Consider the following 14,033-nt stretch of genomic DNA (forward strand, 5'->3'; position numbering starts at 1 on the left):
CCTCGCTATGATAATTGTCGTATTACATGGTATGGTGACAAATTCTTTTAAAGCTTTAAGAGCTTCTTAACTGGAGGGATTTGTCCTGCATTAACTCTCCTTATTTTGTTTGAGTTGTTAAAAATCAAGAACAGATTATCTTTTTAAAAAAATACTAACTAGGTTCTGAAATAAATTCTAACCATATAAATGTTGGTTCAAAAAAAATATCTTTGAGACAAAATAAGTTTAGGAATGCACCTATTAAAAGGAAATAGATTCAGAAATATATATTTAAGTGCAAAGTTTTGTAGACCTTTTGTTGCTATTTATTTTGTGTTTGGTTTAAGGAGAGAATTACTTTAGATACGATAAATGAATTCTCTGGATGCCCAGATCCATGTTTGAGGCAAGTACTCTTTGCTGAGAGAGCCCCAGCAGAGATTTAAAATCATGAAGCATGCAGCAAAAGTGGAAATGTAGGCTTAGACTTTTAAAATATCCCCTTTTAAGTTGCTTCCCAAGTTCACCACTTCCCTTATCATAGAAAGAGACCTCACGCTTGATAAGTTAAAAATGGTTTACTTACAAACTCTTCAAAGGTGAGATTCATGTGCTTTCCCATACAGCAGCAAGAAAAGACAGACAGTTTAACTTCGTTTCAAAATAGTAAATTATTTGTATAAAAACACAAAGATGGCTGGAGCATCCAGCTTAGAACTCCTTTACTGGCAGGGTTCACATCATGGTGGAAGAAAAAAGAACAAAGTGTTTGGCAACCCTGGCTCCTCAGGTGAGGGGTTGTGATCTACCTAAGCCTGGCAGACAGCTTACTCTATGTTCTTAAGCCCTCAGTGTGTTTATTAGAGTTAAGCATGTTGGTTACATGAATCTGATTTATCCCAGTTTTTTTAAAAAAATAATAATAATCAGTTTAATGTGCAAATGGGATGGAACACATGCATGTGAAAGTGACTTGGACTAAGATTAGTTGGCTCCATCTAGCCCTAAATTGAAGGCTACCAGTTTAAAGTACACTTTTGTGGGTGTAGGTTTGATTGAATAGAATAACTAATATATTTAGGACTGCCAATCCCAGCTCTGTAATCCCTTTGCCTTTCATATGGAAATGGAGCGGTGTGAGACTGCAGTTAGGATAAAGCACTGTGTTGGGTGCAATGCGGGATCACAATGGCTGTTCCACTACCACTTCTTTGCACAAGTGGAATAATTCAGCATTGCTGAAGTGTTCTAGTCTGGAAGCACCTACAAAATGCAAGAATATCTCCTCTCCATTTCCTCCCCTCTAAAGACTAGTATCTGGGTGTATTCCCACCCACCATTCCACTTCTTTTGACTCATCTCTATTCTTACAAAGCTGTAAAGGGGGAAAACAAAACCCAACAACTTAATTGTCTTTTGCTTTGCTTTCCCTTGTCAAAGCCTTCTGACATTAAAGAACAGCTCAGTGTCTCTTCCATTGTACATCACTCACCCCAGCTTGTTTTTCTTCCCACATCCTCCCCGCCTCTTGTTTCAATACCTTATGCTTATTCAGTTCAGTGGGAATACGTGTAGTAGAGATTTCTGAAAAAGGCATTTGATAGCTTAAAGCGTCCTCTTGATGACCGATCCCTTTGAATGACAGCATCCCCACCCTAATTTTGATACCATTTAGCCCTGATTCAGGAAATGTCTATAGCTCAGTGGCAGAGCTTTGCATGCACAAGGTCCCAGGTTCAATCCCTGGTGTCTCCATGTAGGACTGGGATAGACCTTTGCCTGAAGCCCGGGAAAGCTGATGCTAGTCAGTATAAACCATCAGTAGTGTTGCCAGGGGCGACAGTGGCCCTGGGCGCATTGGGGGGAGGGGAGGACATTTTGCTCCTCGCCTCCCTGCCTGTCCCATGCCACTGGGTTGGAACCAGAAGCCTTAAATCTCCTTTTCTGGTGCATGCAGGAGGAGAGAGAAAGGGGGTGCTTGAGCAGGCAGGCTCATACATATAGTGCTGAACCAGTGCCAGATTTACATATAAGCTAAACAAGCTATAGCTTAGGGCCCCACTCCCTTGGGGGTCCTCCAAAAATATTTGTTGTTTAGTCGTGTCCGACTCTTCGTGACCCCATGGACCAGAGCACGCCAGGCACTCCTGTCTTCCACTGCCTCCCGCAGTTTGGTCAGACTCATGACCAAAAATATACTTCTTAATTGTATTTCAGTTCAACAATTACTTTGATAAAATGCATATTTTTTTTATGTGCAAATGGCTTTAGATACCTATAAGGTCCATAAATTACCATATAGCATATATTCAACACAAAAAAGCAATAGTTTGTTGTTGACAAGGGACAGCTGGACATATAAAGGGCCCCATGACCTTCAGTAGCTTAGGGCCTCATCAAACCTAAATCGATCCCTGTGCTGAACTATGGTTTGGCATTCTATCCAACCATTTGTTGATAATGGGAAGGGGGGAATGATTTATGGTGTGTATGGTGCATGCAACATGAAAAAGGAAGCTGGGCATGAATGGAGTGGATCTTTCTAGCCTTTTTAAGTTTTTAGTTTTTGGTCTTGCAGGATCTCATGTGGTTTTGTTTTTTCTTTGTGTGTGTTTTTTCTAACAGAATCCAGTGTGAAAGACATAAAAGTCCTGAAATCCACATTGGGTAGGCTGTTTATTTCTCCCTTATTTTATGTTTCTTGCATTGAAGTGTGTGAGAGGAGTTTATTTTTAAAAATCCATAAACCAATGTGACATTTTATCTCTTGAATTTATATCCCGCCCTTCTTCTCAAAGGAGCTCAGGGTGGCAAACAAGTGATGAAACAATAAAAATATTTTAAAAACAGCAGGAACTAATAGCACTCGGCCTCATTTTCATAGGTTGCATTCTTATATATTGTTATTGTCCTTTGTTTTGTGGGTGGATGTTTAATCTGATTCTTCTGAGCATCTTTGGGTTTACCTTCAGTAGGGAAAGGTATCATTGTGGTTGGTCCTTGTCCTCATGCATTGATTCTGTTTTTAATACCTCTAACATCAGCATAGACTTGGAGTTTGCTGTGGGTATGCAATGTGTGAAATACACATGCCTTTTTTAAAAGCAAATGAGGAATGTCTAATTGTCTTAAAGAATATTTTTATGAGCACTTGCCATTTGTGTGTATGCATGTGGATGTTGGATGTCACACTAAACCATGGTTTAGCGTACTGTAAATTGATAAAGCCTTCTTCCAGGCTTGTGAGCTCCTCACTCCCCTTCCCATCTCTTGCAGGACTGAGAGAAGGTGCTCAGAAGCTTTCATTTCCACTTTTGCTGAACCACAACTTACCATGTTGTCCAAGCTGGGAACCATGGTTAATAATAAATATAGCTAGTTTAATCAAGCCTGCTTCAGAAAATGCTCTTCAAAGTGGTCTTGTTTTAAACTAACAATTGTTAATGCTAACCACAGTTTCACTCCAGATAACACAACAGAACCATGGTTAATTAAAAGGAAAATCTCCCCAAAGGAGGAGGGAGCATGCAAACCTGGGAGGAGGCTAGGCTTGTTAACATCACGCTAAACCATGGTTTAGCTGACATCCACATGCTGTCTTTGCCCATGTATATGTATATGTCTTTGGGGGTTTTTAACATTTGTGCTTATATTCCAGAGTGGGGAACTGGATCTAGCTGCCGGGCAAGATTCCTAAATCCCCCAGCCTGGTGGGTGGGAGCATCCACCTGTCATTCACCTGATCATAATGACATAAAGTATAATACATATGCTTTGAAATAGCTACTTATTACTTTTACTATCTTGTAATTTTATTGTCCCTGTTCCTATGAGTGTTTTATTAGTGCTTTAAACTTATAAAATGTAAAATGTAAAAGATGTTTAAAAAAGACTTTTCACAGCGCACTTTTAAAATGTCATTTTGTAATGAAACATTTCGGAAATGAGCAGAAATGAAGAGCACCATAGGGTCAAAGCAAAGCATTTTTTTAATAACAATTCTATTGATTTCAATCAGAGATTTAAGCCCATCTTTCACCTTTTTCCATTGGGAGAAAAGGACTTGAGCACAGTTTTTGGGGTGACAAGGACTGAGATGGCTAGCAACGCTTTAAGGAGAGAGAGTAGTGCCACTGAAGATTCAGACTGGTTACTAAATTTTGGTTGTATCAAAAGAACCTGGAGGAATGCAAAATGCAAACCCCTCCTATGTTACTTCACAGGCTGCAATCCTACAGAACACTCACTTTCCTCAGAGTGAGCACCATTGAACTCAATGGGGTTTAATTCTGAGGAGGCATGTCAATGGTGGTGCTGTAAGACCCCTTTTCTGCAAGCCAATCCCCCCCCCCCGCCCCAATCTAGTGGGACGCTCTGCAATTTTGCTTCTCTTTGTAGGTTGCTACAGGTACAGCTACATCAGGGAAGATGCTGTGCTCAAGCTGAGGGGCCCAGACTACCTTGCCTCTAGTTGCCTCTGGCATCTCCATGGCCCCAAAGGCCACATGATCAAGCTGCGCCTGGAATGGACCCTCTCCGAATGCAGAGACCGATTGGCCATGTATGACACCTCAGGACCTCTGGAAAAGCGGCTCATCACTTCGTAGGTAGCTTTGATGTCGTAGAAGCGTGAATGGCAAAAGATGGAGCCACGGGGCTGCTTTGCGCATCACAGTAAAGCCGTGTTTCATGGCTTATAGTGAATGAGCACATAGCAATGTAATGTGGCACAACCCTCTCGGCTTGGGGCTCATCCACACTTCTGCAAAACATGGGTCCAAGAGATTTTCCAGTTGCCCCATGCTTTCTAGCCATGGGTCCAAGCGGGGTTTTGTTTTGTTTTTTGTCCCACTGCTTTCCTCAGGAAAACTCACTATTTACTGCTGAATCGGAACAATCACCAATCTGCAGAGAAACTGATTGAAATGCATTCCAATTCAGCAGTGAACTGAGAGTGGGACAAGCAGAAGTGTGCGTGAGCCCTTGGCTGGTGTAATGAGTCGGAAATGGTGGTTTGTTTCCCTGAAACATGCCACAGCTGGGAAGCCCAAAACAATGGCTTGTTTGGAGCAAAAGGAATCACAATTTCTGCATTAGACATAACAGTAAGCCAAGGGTCATGGCCTGGTTTCCATATTAGCACTAGGGTAATCTGACCAGAACATTTGGAAAACATTCGGGGAAACTTTCTGACAGCAAGAGCTGTTCAGCAGTGAAACAGACTTCCACAAGAGGTGGTGGACTCTCCTTCCCTGGAGGTTTTTAAGCAGAAGTTGGATGGCTATCTGTCATGGATGCTTTAGCTGAGAGTCCGGCATTGCAGGGGGTTGGACTAGATGCCCCTTGGGTCCCTTCAATCTCTACGATTCTGTGAATACAAAACCCACTTTAAAGAAACAAAAACACACAGGCTTGTTTAAAGAACATTTCTAGCTGTCTCGGTGATTAAGGGCTTATCCATACTTCCTCTTGTACCACTGCTTTCCCCCACAGAAATCTGCTCTTTAGTGCTCAATCAGAGCAAATGGCAATTCGGGTTTTCCCCAGAGTGGGTTTTCCCTTGGAAAGGAGCTAGGCAAGGGAGAAACTGCTCAGACAGACTGTGCTTTCTAGCCACAGCACAAGTGGAAATGTAGATGAGTCCTCATCTCCCCCCTTTGAAGTCCCTTTGTTTTCTCTCTGCACTTTCCCACCTTGTCAATACACTCATCTCCTCTGTTTTCACCCTCTGCCCCAGGCTGTACGGCTGCAGCCGCCAGGAGCCTGTGGTGGAGGTCCTGTCTTCAGGCCCCGTCATGTCTGTGGTGTGGAAGAAGGGGATGTACAGCTACTACGATCCTTTCATACTCTCTGCACAGGCTGTGCCCTTTGAAGGTGAGCAAGGATCCCGAGAGGTCTGGAGAGAGAAAAAGAAGATGCAAACCCTTCACTTCCTTTGCCAAACATCACTCATCATAGATATAGATATTTATTACAATTTCAGCAGCCAACACCGTATCTGAGCTGTAGAGTAATTGCTATCTATTATGGAATGGAAGCTTTGCACAATAATTTGGCCCAAGACACTAAGATAAGAGCAACCTTTATATAAGAAGATGTAAGACAAATTTCCACCTTATACTAAAGCCAGAATCTGGGACAGAAGATTGTGCAGTAATTATCCATGCTGGCCTCTGGACAGGAGAAAGCTTAATACTTAGCACCACATCTACATAGTTCTAACACAGATGAGCCACAGAAAAGCATATCTCCTTCGCATGCAAAAATATTCCAGGTTCATCTCCTGGCATTTCCAGTTAAAGTGATTTCACTTTAGGGCTGGGGAAGGTCTCTGCTTGAGGAGCCAGTCATCATAGACAATACAAGGCTACATGACCCAGTGATCTGACTCTATATAAGGCAGCTTTGGGTGTTTACGCCATCACCACAGGGATTCTCTATCAAAGTTAGCATTAGGATATCCAAACAGCAACCTCTTAAATTATGGAGCGGGGAACTTGTGGCTCTCCAGATGTTGTTGGACTCCAATTTGCACCAGCCCCAACCAGCATGAGGGCCAGGTGTTGTCCATTGCTGTTCTAAGTAAAACTGCTCTGGGTGGTTCTCTATTAGCTAAAAAGAAAGTAAATGGACTTGAAGGTCCATAGCTTCTGATTTGCAAGGAAGTGAAAATGCCTCAGTCAAATGCACAGGCATGCTCCCACACACACACACATGTGCGCACACACTGGCTATACAGAAAGGACTGTGTTAGCCAAAGAATTCCCTTATACCACGTCCAAACCATTGCTCCAAGTACCCCAATATTGTCTTCACTAACTGGCAGTGGCTCTCAAGAGTATCAGACAAGAGTCTTCCCCCAGGGCTACCAGGAGATGCCAGGGTCTGAATCTTCACCACTTCCTCTTGTTCATTGGATTGGACATCAGGGTCTGGAAATTGACAAGGTGCCTTTCGGCAGTCCAAAAACACAATCAAGCATATATTTCCTTGGTATATATTCAGTGTAAACATGAGGAAGCTCCTTTACATCTCCGAGATCTGTTATCAGTCTGCCATGCACAACTGCAGATTTGCTAGCAACGGTTAAATCATTGCATCAACAGAAGAACTATAACTCATTTCTCCCTGAGACAAAGGACTGTCTGGTTTTACAGTGTTTCTGTGAGCAGCCCCTTCCTCTGAGTCAGAAGTATAAACACAAACATTTTTTTGAGTGGTTCAGCTGGTGTTCAGAATATTTCTGTCTTTTCAGCCTGCCAGATGAATCTAACGCTACGGGGAAGCCAGGAGATACAAGGGAACATCAGGACTCCGTATTACCCTAGTTACTATGCGCCCAATACGCAGTGCACTTGGCACATGACGGTGAGGTCTCCTTGTCCTTTGCTAGATGAAGATGGGCTGTGTGTGTCCTTCTGCAACAAAGCAATCAATTAAATTCTGTGCCAAAAGAATTGCATTATGCACTTATTATTGTTATTGTTGTTACATTTACACCCGGGTCCCTATCTTGAAGGATCACACTCAGGGGAGTGTGCATGGCTCTCTTCCTGCAGCCTGAGATTTAATTCTCACAACAACCCTGTGAGGTTGTTTAGGCTGAGAACTAGTGTGGCTGGCCAAAGGTCACCAGGTAAACGTAGATCTGAACCCAGATCTCCCTGGTTGCAGCCCTAATGTGTTCTCTTATTTTGCACACTTTGTTTAAAAAACCCATTACTGAGCCTCTTGTTGAGGATACTATGTCTGCATATGCTCATCTCTCTCCCCTTCTTTCCCTCATGCTTTGCTGCTCTCGTTTCTGTATTCAAAGCCCCTTTACATATCATTATGCAAATACGATAGTTAACATCAGAGACGGGGAAGCTGTGGCCCTACAGATGCTGCTGGACTTGAACTCCCAGCATGGCAAATGGTGGGGGATGATGGGAGTTGTAGTCCAACAAGTTCCCCATCCCTGGTTAACATGGACAACATCTCCATCTTTGCAGGTCCCATCTCTGGAATATGGAGTCGTCCTTTGGTTTGATGCTTACACTCTGAGGAGACAGAAGCATGACCTCCCATGTACCCAAGGGCAATGGACCATCCAGAACAGAAAGTAAGGAGATCGTGACACTTTGGTATGGCTGTTTATGTCCCTTTCTTCATGGACGCTCCAGCTCACTTTTTATTGGGTTGGCATTATCTCCCGGACTTCTGCTTTTGTTCTTCCTGCTGCCCATCATTCAAAGAGGAATCTGCTGGGAAAGGTTCTCTCCACCTGCTCCTGCGACATCATATCCTCTGTGCTTTCACTTCTTCTAGCTCTGCACTTTGAACACCCACCTGACAGGCAGAAATTCAAGAGGTGCAGCCCCCCCCCCCCCCGTTTTCCCCACTATATCTCCATATCACTTGTTGCATTTCTGCCATAATGTGGCTTTTAAGAGCCCTGGTCCTCTGGTTACTTCTATATGAAGTGCATATGGAACAACCGTCCTGATTTGTTTTCACAAAGTTTGCATGGCGGTCATACGCAATCACCATCAAGGGGTTGTTATCTTGAATTTTCCACTGTAGTTTCCGGTCACTTTTCTTACAGTAAAAAGTTATTTTTAAGGAGTGGGTGGGAGAGGATTTGTTGTGCAAGAGAACATTGTTTAGCAGTTCCTATCTATTGCAGTGTGTTTGCTTTCTTTGTGGTGGGTTATAAAGGCACACTCTTATTGTGCAAAGAGCACATACTATCAACTAGTCTGTGCAAAATGTGAGAGCCTGGAAGTGTCAGAAGAAAAGGTGGCATTCCTAATTTACTTGCAATCATAGCTGGGAAAAGGAGATGCACTGACCCCAAGCATTTCTGGTTCCCTTGCTTTGGTAGGCGCATAAAGTAACTTGAGGACTCCTTCCATGTGGATCAGTCCTAAAAGTTATCCAGACTTGAGATTTTATCCAAACTTGAGTTTAGACTCCCCAGCTTATAATTCCTTCCTTCTATATTTTCAGAGGTATCATCACAATGAATATCCATAGGGCACTCCTTTTTTCAGGGCTTGTTTCAAACCCACCTCCTGTTTTTGTTAAACTGGCCACAAAGCCACTTCCGGCTTGCCCCAGGAGGTGGGGTTGCGGGCGTCACGCCCCCCCCCCCACGTGAGCGGGGGCTGGTTCAGCCCCCGCGAGATCAGGTATAGGAATCCCCGGGAATCCCGGGGGCTTCCCTCCCCAGCCAGCCAATCGGCTGGCTTAGGGGGTGGGGCTTGACCCTATTTAGCGCCGGGGCGAGGAGGCTCGCCCTCCTTTCGCCGGCTGGGACCCCACGTTTGCCCGCCCTCCCTCCCTTTAGGTAGGTGTTAGGTAGGTCTCTGACTTTGCTATGGACCTCGGTCTGTCGCCGCAAGGGGCATGGTAGGAATTTTTCCCAATTGGCGATTTCCAGCCTTTTGGTTTTTCGCCTACCTCGTAGCAACTCGTCACAACTTCTCGGCATTGGCGGTAGGCATTGGTAAGAAGGGGTTCAGAGGATGCGTGTGGGGGGGGAGGAACGCCATCACCTCCCCCCAGTGAACGAAGGGTGGTCCGTTAAAGGATTCCGGGGGGCGTGGCCCTGTCCGAAGCCTATGGAGGTGTGGGCCGAAGGCACGCCCCAGAGCGGTGACCGGGGGAGCTCCTAGCTGACGTGCCTCGGCGGGTGACTCCCCCACTAAGGTGTTAACCCTTCACCGTGTCTCCAGCAAATGGGCTGGAGCCGGATAGTCGGTAGGACCAATGCCTAAGCCAATGCCTCTCATTCCTGAATTCAATAAAGTTGTGGCCTAATTCGCCCATTTAACCTTATATCATGGTGTCTCGTGTCTTTATTTATCCTGGTGGGGGGTGGGAACTCGCCACGCAACCAGTATCTGGCATCCTTGGCTAGTACTCAGGGTTCAAGTGCCCTGGCAGAGAACACTGCTAATGCCTTCCCTCATCCTGCTGGGTGGCTGGGTCTTAGAGATACACACTATTTTATTTCCCACAATGCCCTGGAACCTAAGGATCTACCTTATACTGAATCAGACCATTGGTCTATCTAGTTCAGTGTTGCATTGCCCAGCAGTGGCTTCCCAAAGTTTCACACAGGGAGTTTTCCCCAGCCCGACCTGGAGATTGAACCGGCGACCTTCTGCATGCAAAGCAGATGCTCTCCTGCTGAGCTGCCACCCTAGAAGAATTCTTCATAGGGAATCAAAACAGCAAGCAGTTCAGTTGCCTGCTGCTGCCCACTGTGTCTGCCATTGGCTACAACTATGCCTGCCCTACTAGGTTGGTGGTTCTACTGGAGCCAGTAGCAGATGGAGGGGCAGAGGTCCTCACCTGACCTCTGGCCAATGATGTCATTGCTGCTTACTGGAAGGTAGAGGGGGGAGAACAAGAGGGAGGCAGTAGCAGTGATGTGGTCGATGCAGTGCAATCCAGGATTCCTGCTGGTGCTTGCACCATGCTGACCTAGTGTCAGGCTTGGGGAATCAGCTTCCTCCCCTGTGGCCTTAGATAAGAAGATTAAATGAAAGGAATGTCTTGCCAATTAGAATCTTTAATAATCACAGTGAAAGAACAAAGGACACATCTCCAGGAATGGCTGTGCTCCCAATTAAGTGTTACCCCCCTCTCTGTCCCTATTAATCTACGTCCACTCCTATGTCCTGTAATCTGAGCTTGTAGCCTCTGTGCTTTCTGTTCTGACACTTTCTGAGCTCTCTGTGATTTTGGAGAAGGGGGGTGGATACTACCCAGAGACTGTGAATCTGTTATCCCTCTCTTATAGTGTTTCTTCTGCTAGCTGTTCCCCATCCAGTATGTCCCAGCTTCTGCCTTCTGAACTATGCCCCTCTGCAAACCACTGTTCGAAATCTATATTGTCCTCCTGCTCCTGTGAAGATTCAGGATGAGGGGGGGGTGGCTCCTGCCATTTTTCCTCAGTGCAGCCCTCCTCAGCACGGTCCCTGACACCTAGCTGCTCCCTTGTCCCTTCCCCTCTACCTCCCGGTAAGAAGCAGCACTGCAGCTGAGCACTGCCATCCCATTGCAGTGTCCACTGCTGACCAGCAAACTTAACTGGGGTGGGATCCTCAAACATGTATTCAGCCTTGAATGACCACTTTGCCAATGTCATAAGGCAGCATCATGGACTTTAGGATATTCTCCTGCCTGCTCTTCTTCTTTTCATTTTAACTAGGTTGTGTGGCTTGCGGACTTTGCAGGCCTATGCTGAAAGGATCCCTGTCGTGTCCAGTGCTGGGGTCACCATCAACTTCACTTCTCAGAACTCCCTAACGGGGCCTGGAGTGCAAGCGGCTTACAGCCTATACAATCAGTCAGACCGTGAGTTCAAAACACGCAGCTGATCAAATCCCATCATACCCTGCTGTTGGATCTTTGCTGTCTTGAGGGGTGTGCATGCCTTACACTCAATGAGTGTTGCAATCTGTGTACCAGGCTGGGTACACAAATAATTCAGCTTTGAGGATTTGGCGAGCACCCTGTTTCTATAAACATGCAATGCAGATAGAATTCAGAAAGGCTGCAATCCTACCTTTCCTTCTCATGTCCCAGAACTTTATAACATTGATTTTGAAAACCTATACTCTGCCTGCCTCCAAATGGAACTTGAGGTGAGTTAGGAGCCGTAAAATAGAAAAATAATGCATGCAATATTTGAACTGACCTCTAACTTAGCATGCGGACAGCGCAGTCCTATGCGTCTCTACTCAGAAGGTAGTCCCATTAAGTTCAGTGGGGCTGACTTACTCCCCAGGTAAGTGTGTAGGGTATTGTAGACTGAATGAACTAACATTATTTTATTTTATTCATTTGTTTAAAAAAGCATGCCCCAGAGAGTTCCTTTGCTCTGTGAATGGGCTTTGTGTGCCAGCTTGTGATGGGATCAACGATTGCCCCAATGGATTAGATGAGAGAAACTGTGGTGCGTGGCTATTTACTTTTTTCATTCTCCTCCATTCACACTGTTAACTGCCCTTCCTTAGCAAATGCCCCTCCAATCCATGCTTGGTCAGCTAAACCCAAGATGGAACACTGGAGGAGGGAAAAAAGTTTCTAAGGCAGCCTTCCTGAACCTTGTATTCACCAGTTCTTTTGCACTCAAACTTCCATCTGCCCCAGTCAGCACAAGGAATTTGTTCTAAGGAGTTAATCTGCTCTGATCAGAAAGCCTCTGTTTGTCATTTGTTCTCATCCATAGGTTTGATCAGCATTAGAGATATTCCCTTGAATCTTCATTCTGTAACAGTCTGTAACATTCTATTGTTTGAGGGGGATATTTATTTATTGTTAAAGTATTGATACCCTGACTTTCAGCTTCTCAGTGGGGCTATGAGCACTAGTGCAAAGTGATTTCAAAAACTGATAATAAAAAAACACACACACACAAAATACAAGCTGAAGCAGAGAGCAGCAGCAGGAACATTATTAAAAACAGCAAGTAACCATTGTAACACTAATAAAAGGCCCCCCCAGACTGGGGTTTCTGCAATGTGGTATTGATGCAATCAAAGTGGCATAGTGGTGGGTTTATACTGGACCGCCAATGCATCATTCTGCTTTATTAGTTGTTCTGCAAGGCTTCCCCAAACTTACTGCATTATTTCACCATAGAGCAACAAAAGCAGGACAAAAAATAAACCAGAACATTTGTGATATAAAAAAGTTACAGAATTTCGGCAGGAAGTTATGAGACATGCACTGATTGTAAATGTAGCCGTATGTCCAAGCTGGAATTTTTGCAGACACAAATAGTATTCAAAATGGGATCGTGTATAGCTGCCATCATGAGCACAAATCATCATGAACGCACAACAAAAAGCACAATGGGAGGGCCCCAAAATAATAGTCCACCCCACCTCTGCCCTTCTTCAGCTTGAAGGCTCCCAACGCCCATCTCAGTCCCTCTTCTCTTCTTGTGTTTTGAAATTTGCCAGTATGCCCTGCAAAATTCCAGTGTCAGGAAGACAGCACGTGTATCGAGTTCTCCAAGGTCTGTGATAAACACCTGGACTGCATCAATGGGAGTGATGAGCAACAGTGCGATGAAGGTAATGGAGTCAGGCACCTACATTAAAATATCATTCCAGAACTTTGGCATCAACAGGGCAGAGTGTACTGCTTTCTGGTTAACACAGGATACTTTATTTATCCTTCTGAATGTTATGTCAATGTCACTGCATTGCCAATAGTGATCCTCCTGCAGCAAATAGCTTCTTCTGGGATAAATAGCAGTTTCAGTGGGAAGATGACATGAGGATAACAAGTTAACCCCTTCCCTCCTGGATTGGGGGATCCTCCCAGCTGCTTAGCCACTTCTAAGCATTTTAGTGTTTTGCTTTTTTTAAAAAAAAGTTTATAACATAACATATAGTTTGATCATACATTGTCCATAATGTCTCTGTAGTGTCTCCATCATATCGCTTGTCCAACCCCATCAACTCCAGTATTTACACCACCCATCATTTTGCTCCCCCCCCCTACAGCTACCCATTCTGGCCAGAGAATTTTTTATTGGGCAAATTGGGGAGGGGGAGAAGTCTGTGCCTGTGCCTGAGGTCAAGGAGGGCTGTACCCCATCCCCCCCTAAAATATAGGCTACTTCACTATTTAATATTATGGGCCAATTGACCATGTAATTTCCAGTATCAGACAGGGGCCTGGGGCAATGCTGTTTATCTGACTTCATGTCACTGCTGTTACCATGGTGTGTTGTGAAGAGGAGGGGTAAGGTAGCATGAGGTCAGCAAGGCGTAAGCAGAGCAGCAGGAGCACCATATAGGCTCCACCAATATAACCTCACCATTTCATCCTTCCTAATGATGGCAGTGATGGGAGGTCAGGCAACCGGTGCTGCATGCTAACCACAACAGTCTGTATAGCACACTGCTGGTACCAGGCAAGCATTTTGGGCATAGAGAAAGTAGTTTTAGCAGTGGGTGGTATTCAGTGCTAGGCCTACTCAAAGTAGACCCATGGCATTTGTATATACAACTTAGATCCATTAATTTTAATGGGTCTACTCT

The 14,033-nt window shown here is 44.7% G+C and overlaps 2 protein-coding genes across 2 annotated transcripts in view; one reads left to right on the forward strand and one right to left on the reverse strand.

The window, feature by feature from the left end:
* Window positions 1-14,033, forward strand: part of TMPRSS6 (transmembrane serine protease 6) — a 30,563-nt gene that overhangs the window by 12,468 nt on the left and 4,062 nt on the right. The window contains exons 6-13 of the mRNA XM_083400741.1: window positions 2,608-2,649; window positions 4,381-4,585; window positions 5,720-5,856; window positions 7,238-7,350; window positions 7,977-8,086; window positions 11,186-11,331; window positions 11,834-11,932; window positions 12,945-13,058. Of these exons, the coding sequence (XP_083256867.1) occupies window positions 2,608-2,649; window positions 4,381-4,585; window positions 5,720-5,856; window positions 7,238-7,350; window positions 7,977-8,086; window positions 11,186-11,331; window positions 11,834-11,932; window positions 12,945-13,058 (966 nt within the window). The remainder of the gene's footprint in view (window positions 1-2,607; window positions 2,650-4,380; window positions 4,586-5,719; window positions 5,857-7,237; window positions 7,351-7,976; window positions 8,087-11,185; window positions 11,332-11,833; window positions 11,933-12,944; window positions 13,059-14,033) is intronic.
* Window positions 5,777-14,033, reverse strand: part of KCTD17 (potassium channel tetramerization domain containing 17) — a 35,584-nt gene continuing 27,327 nt past the window's right edge. The window contains exon 6 of the mRNA XM_083400851.1: window positions 5,777-5,878. Within this exon, the coding sequence (XP_083256977.1) occupies window positions 5,813-5,878 (66 nt within the window). The 3' untranslated portion in view covers window positions 5,777-5,812. The remainder of the gene's footprint in view (window positions 5,879-14,033) is intronic.

This window comes from Podarcis tiliguerta (assembly GCF_965153285.1).
Source record: "Podarcis tiliguerta genome assembly, chromosome: 10".
NCBI lineage: Eukaryota > Metazoa > Chordata > Lepidosauria > Squamata > Lacertidae > Podarcis > Podarcis tiliguerta.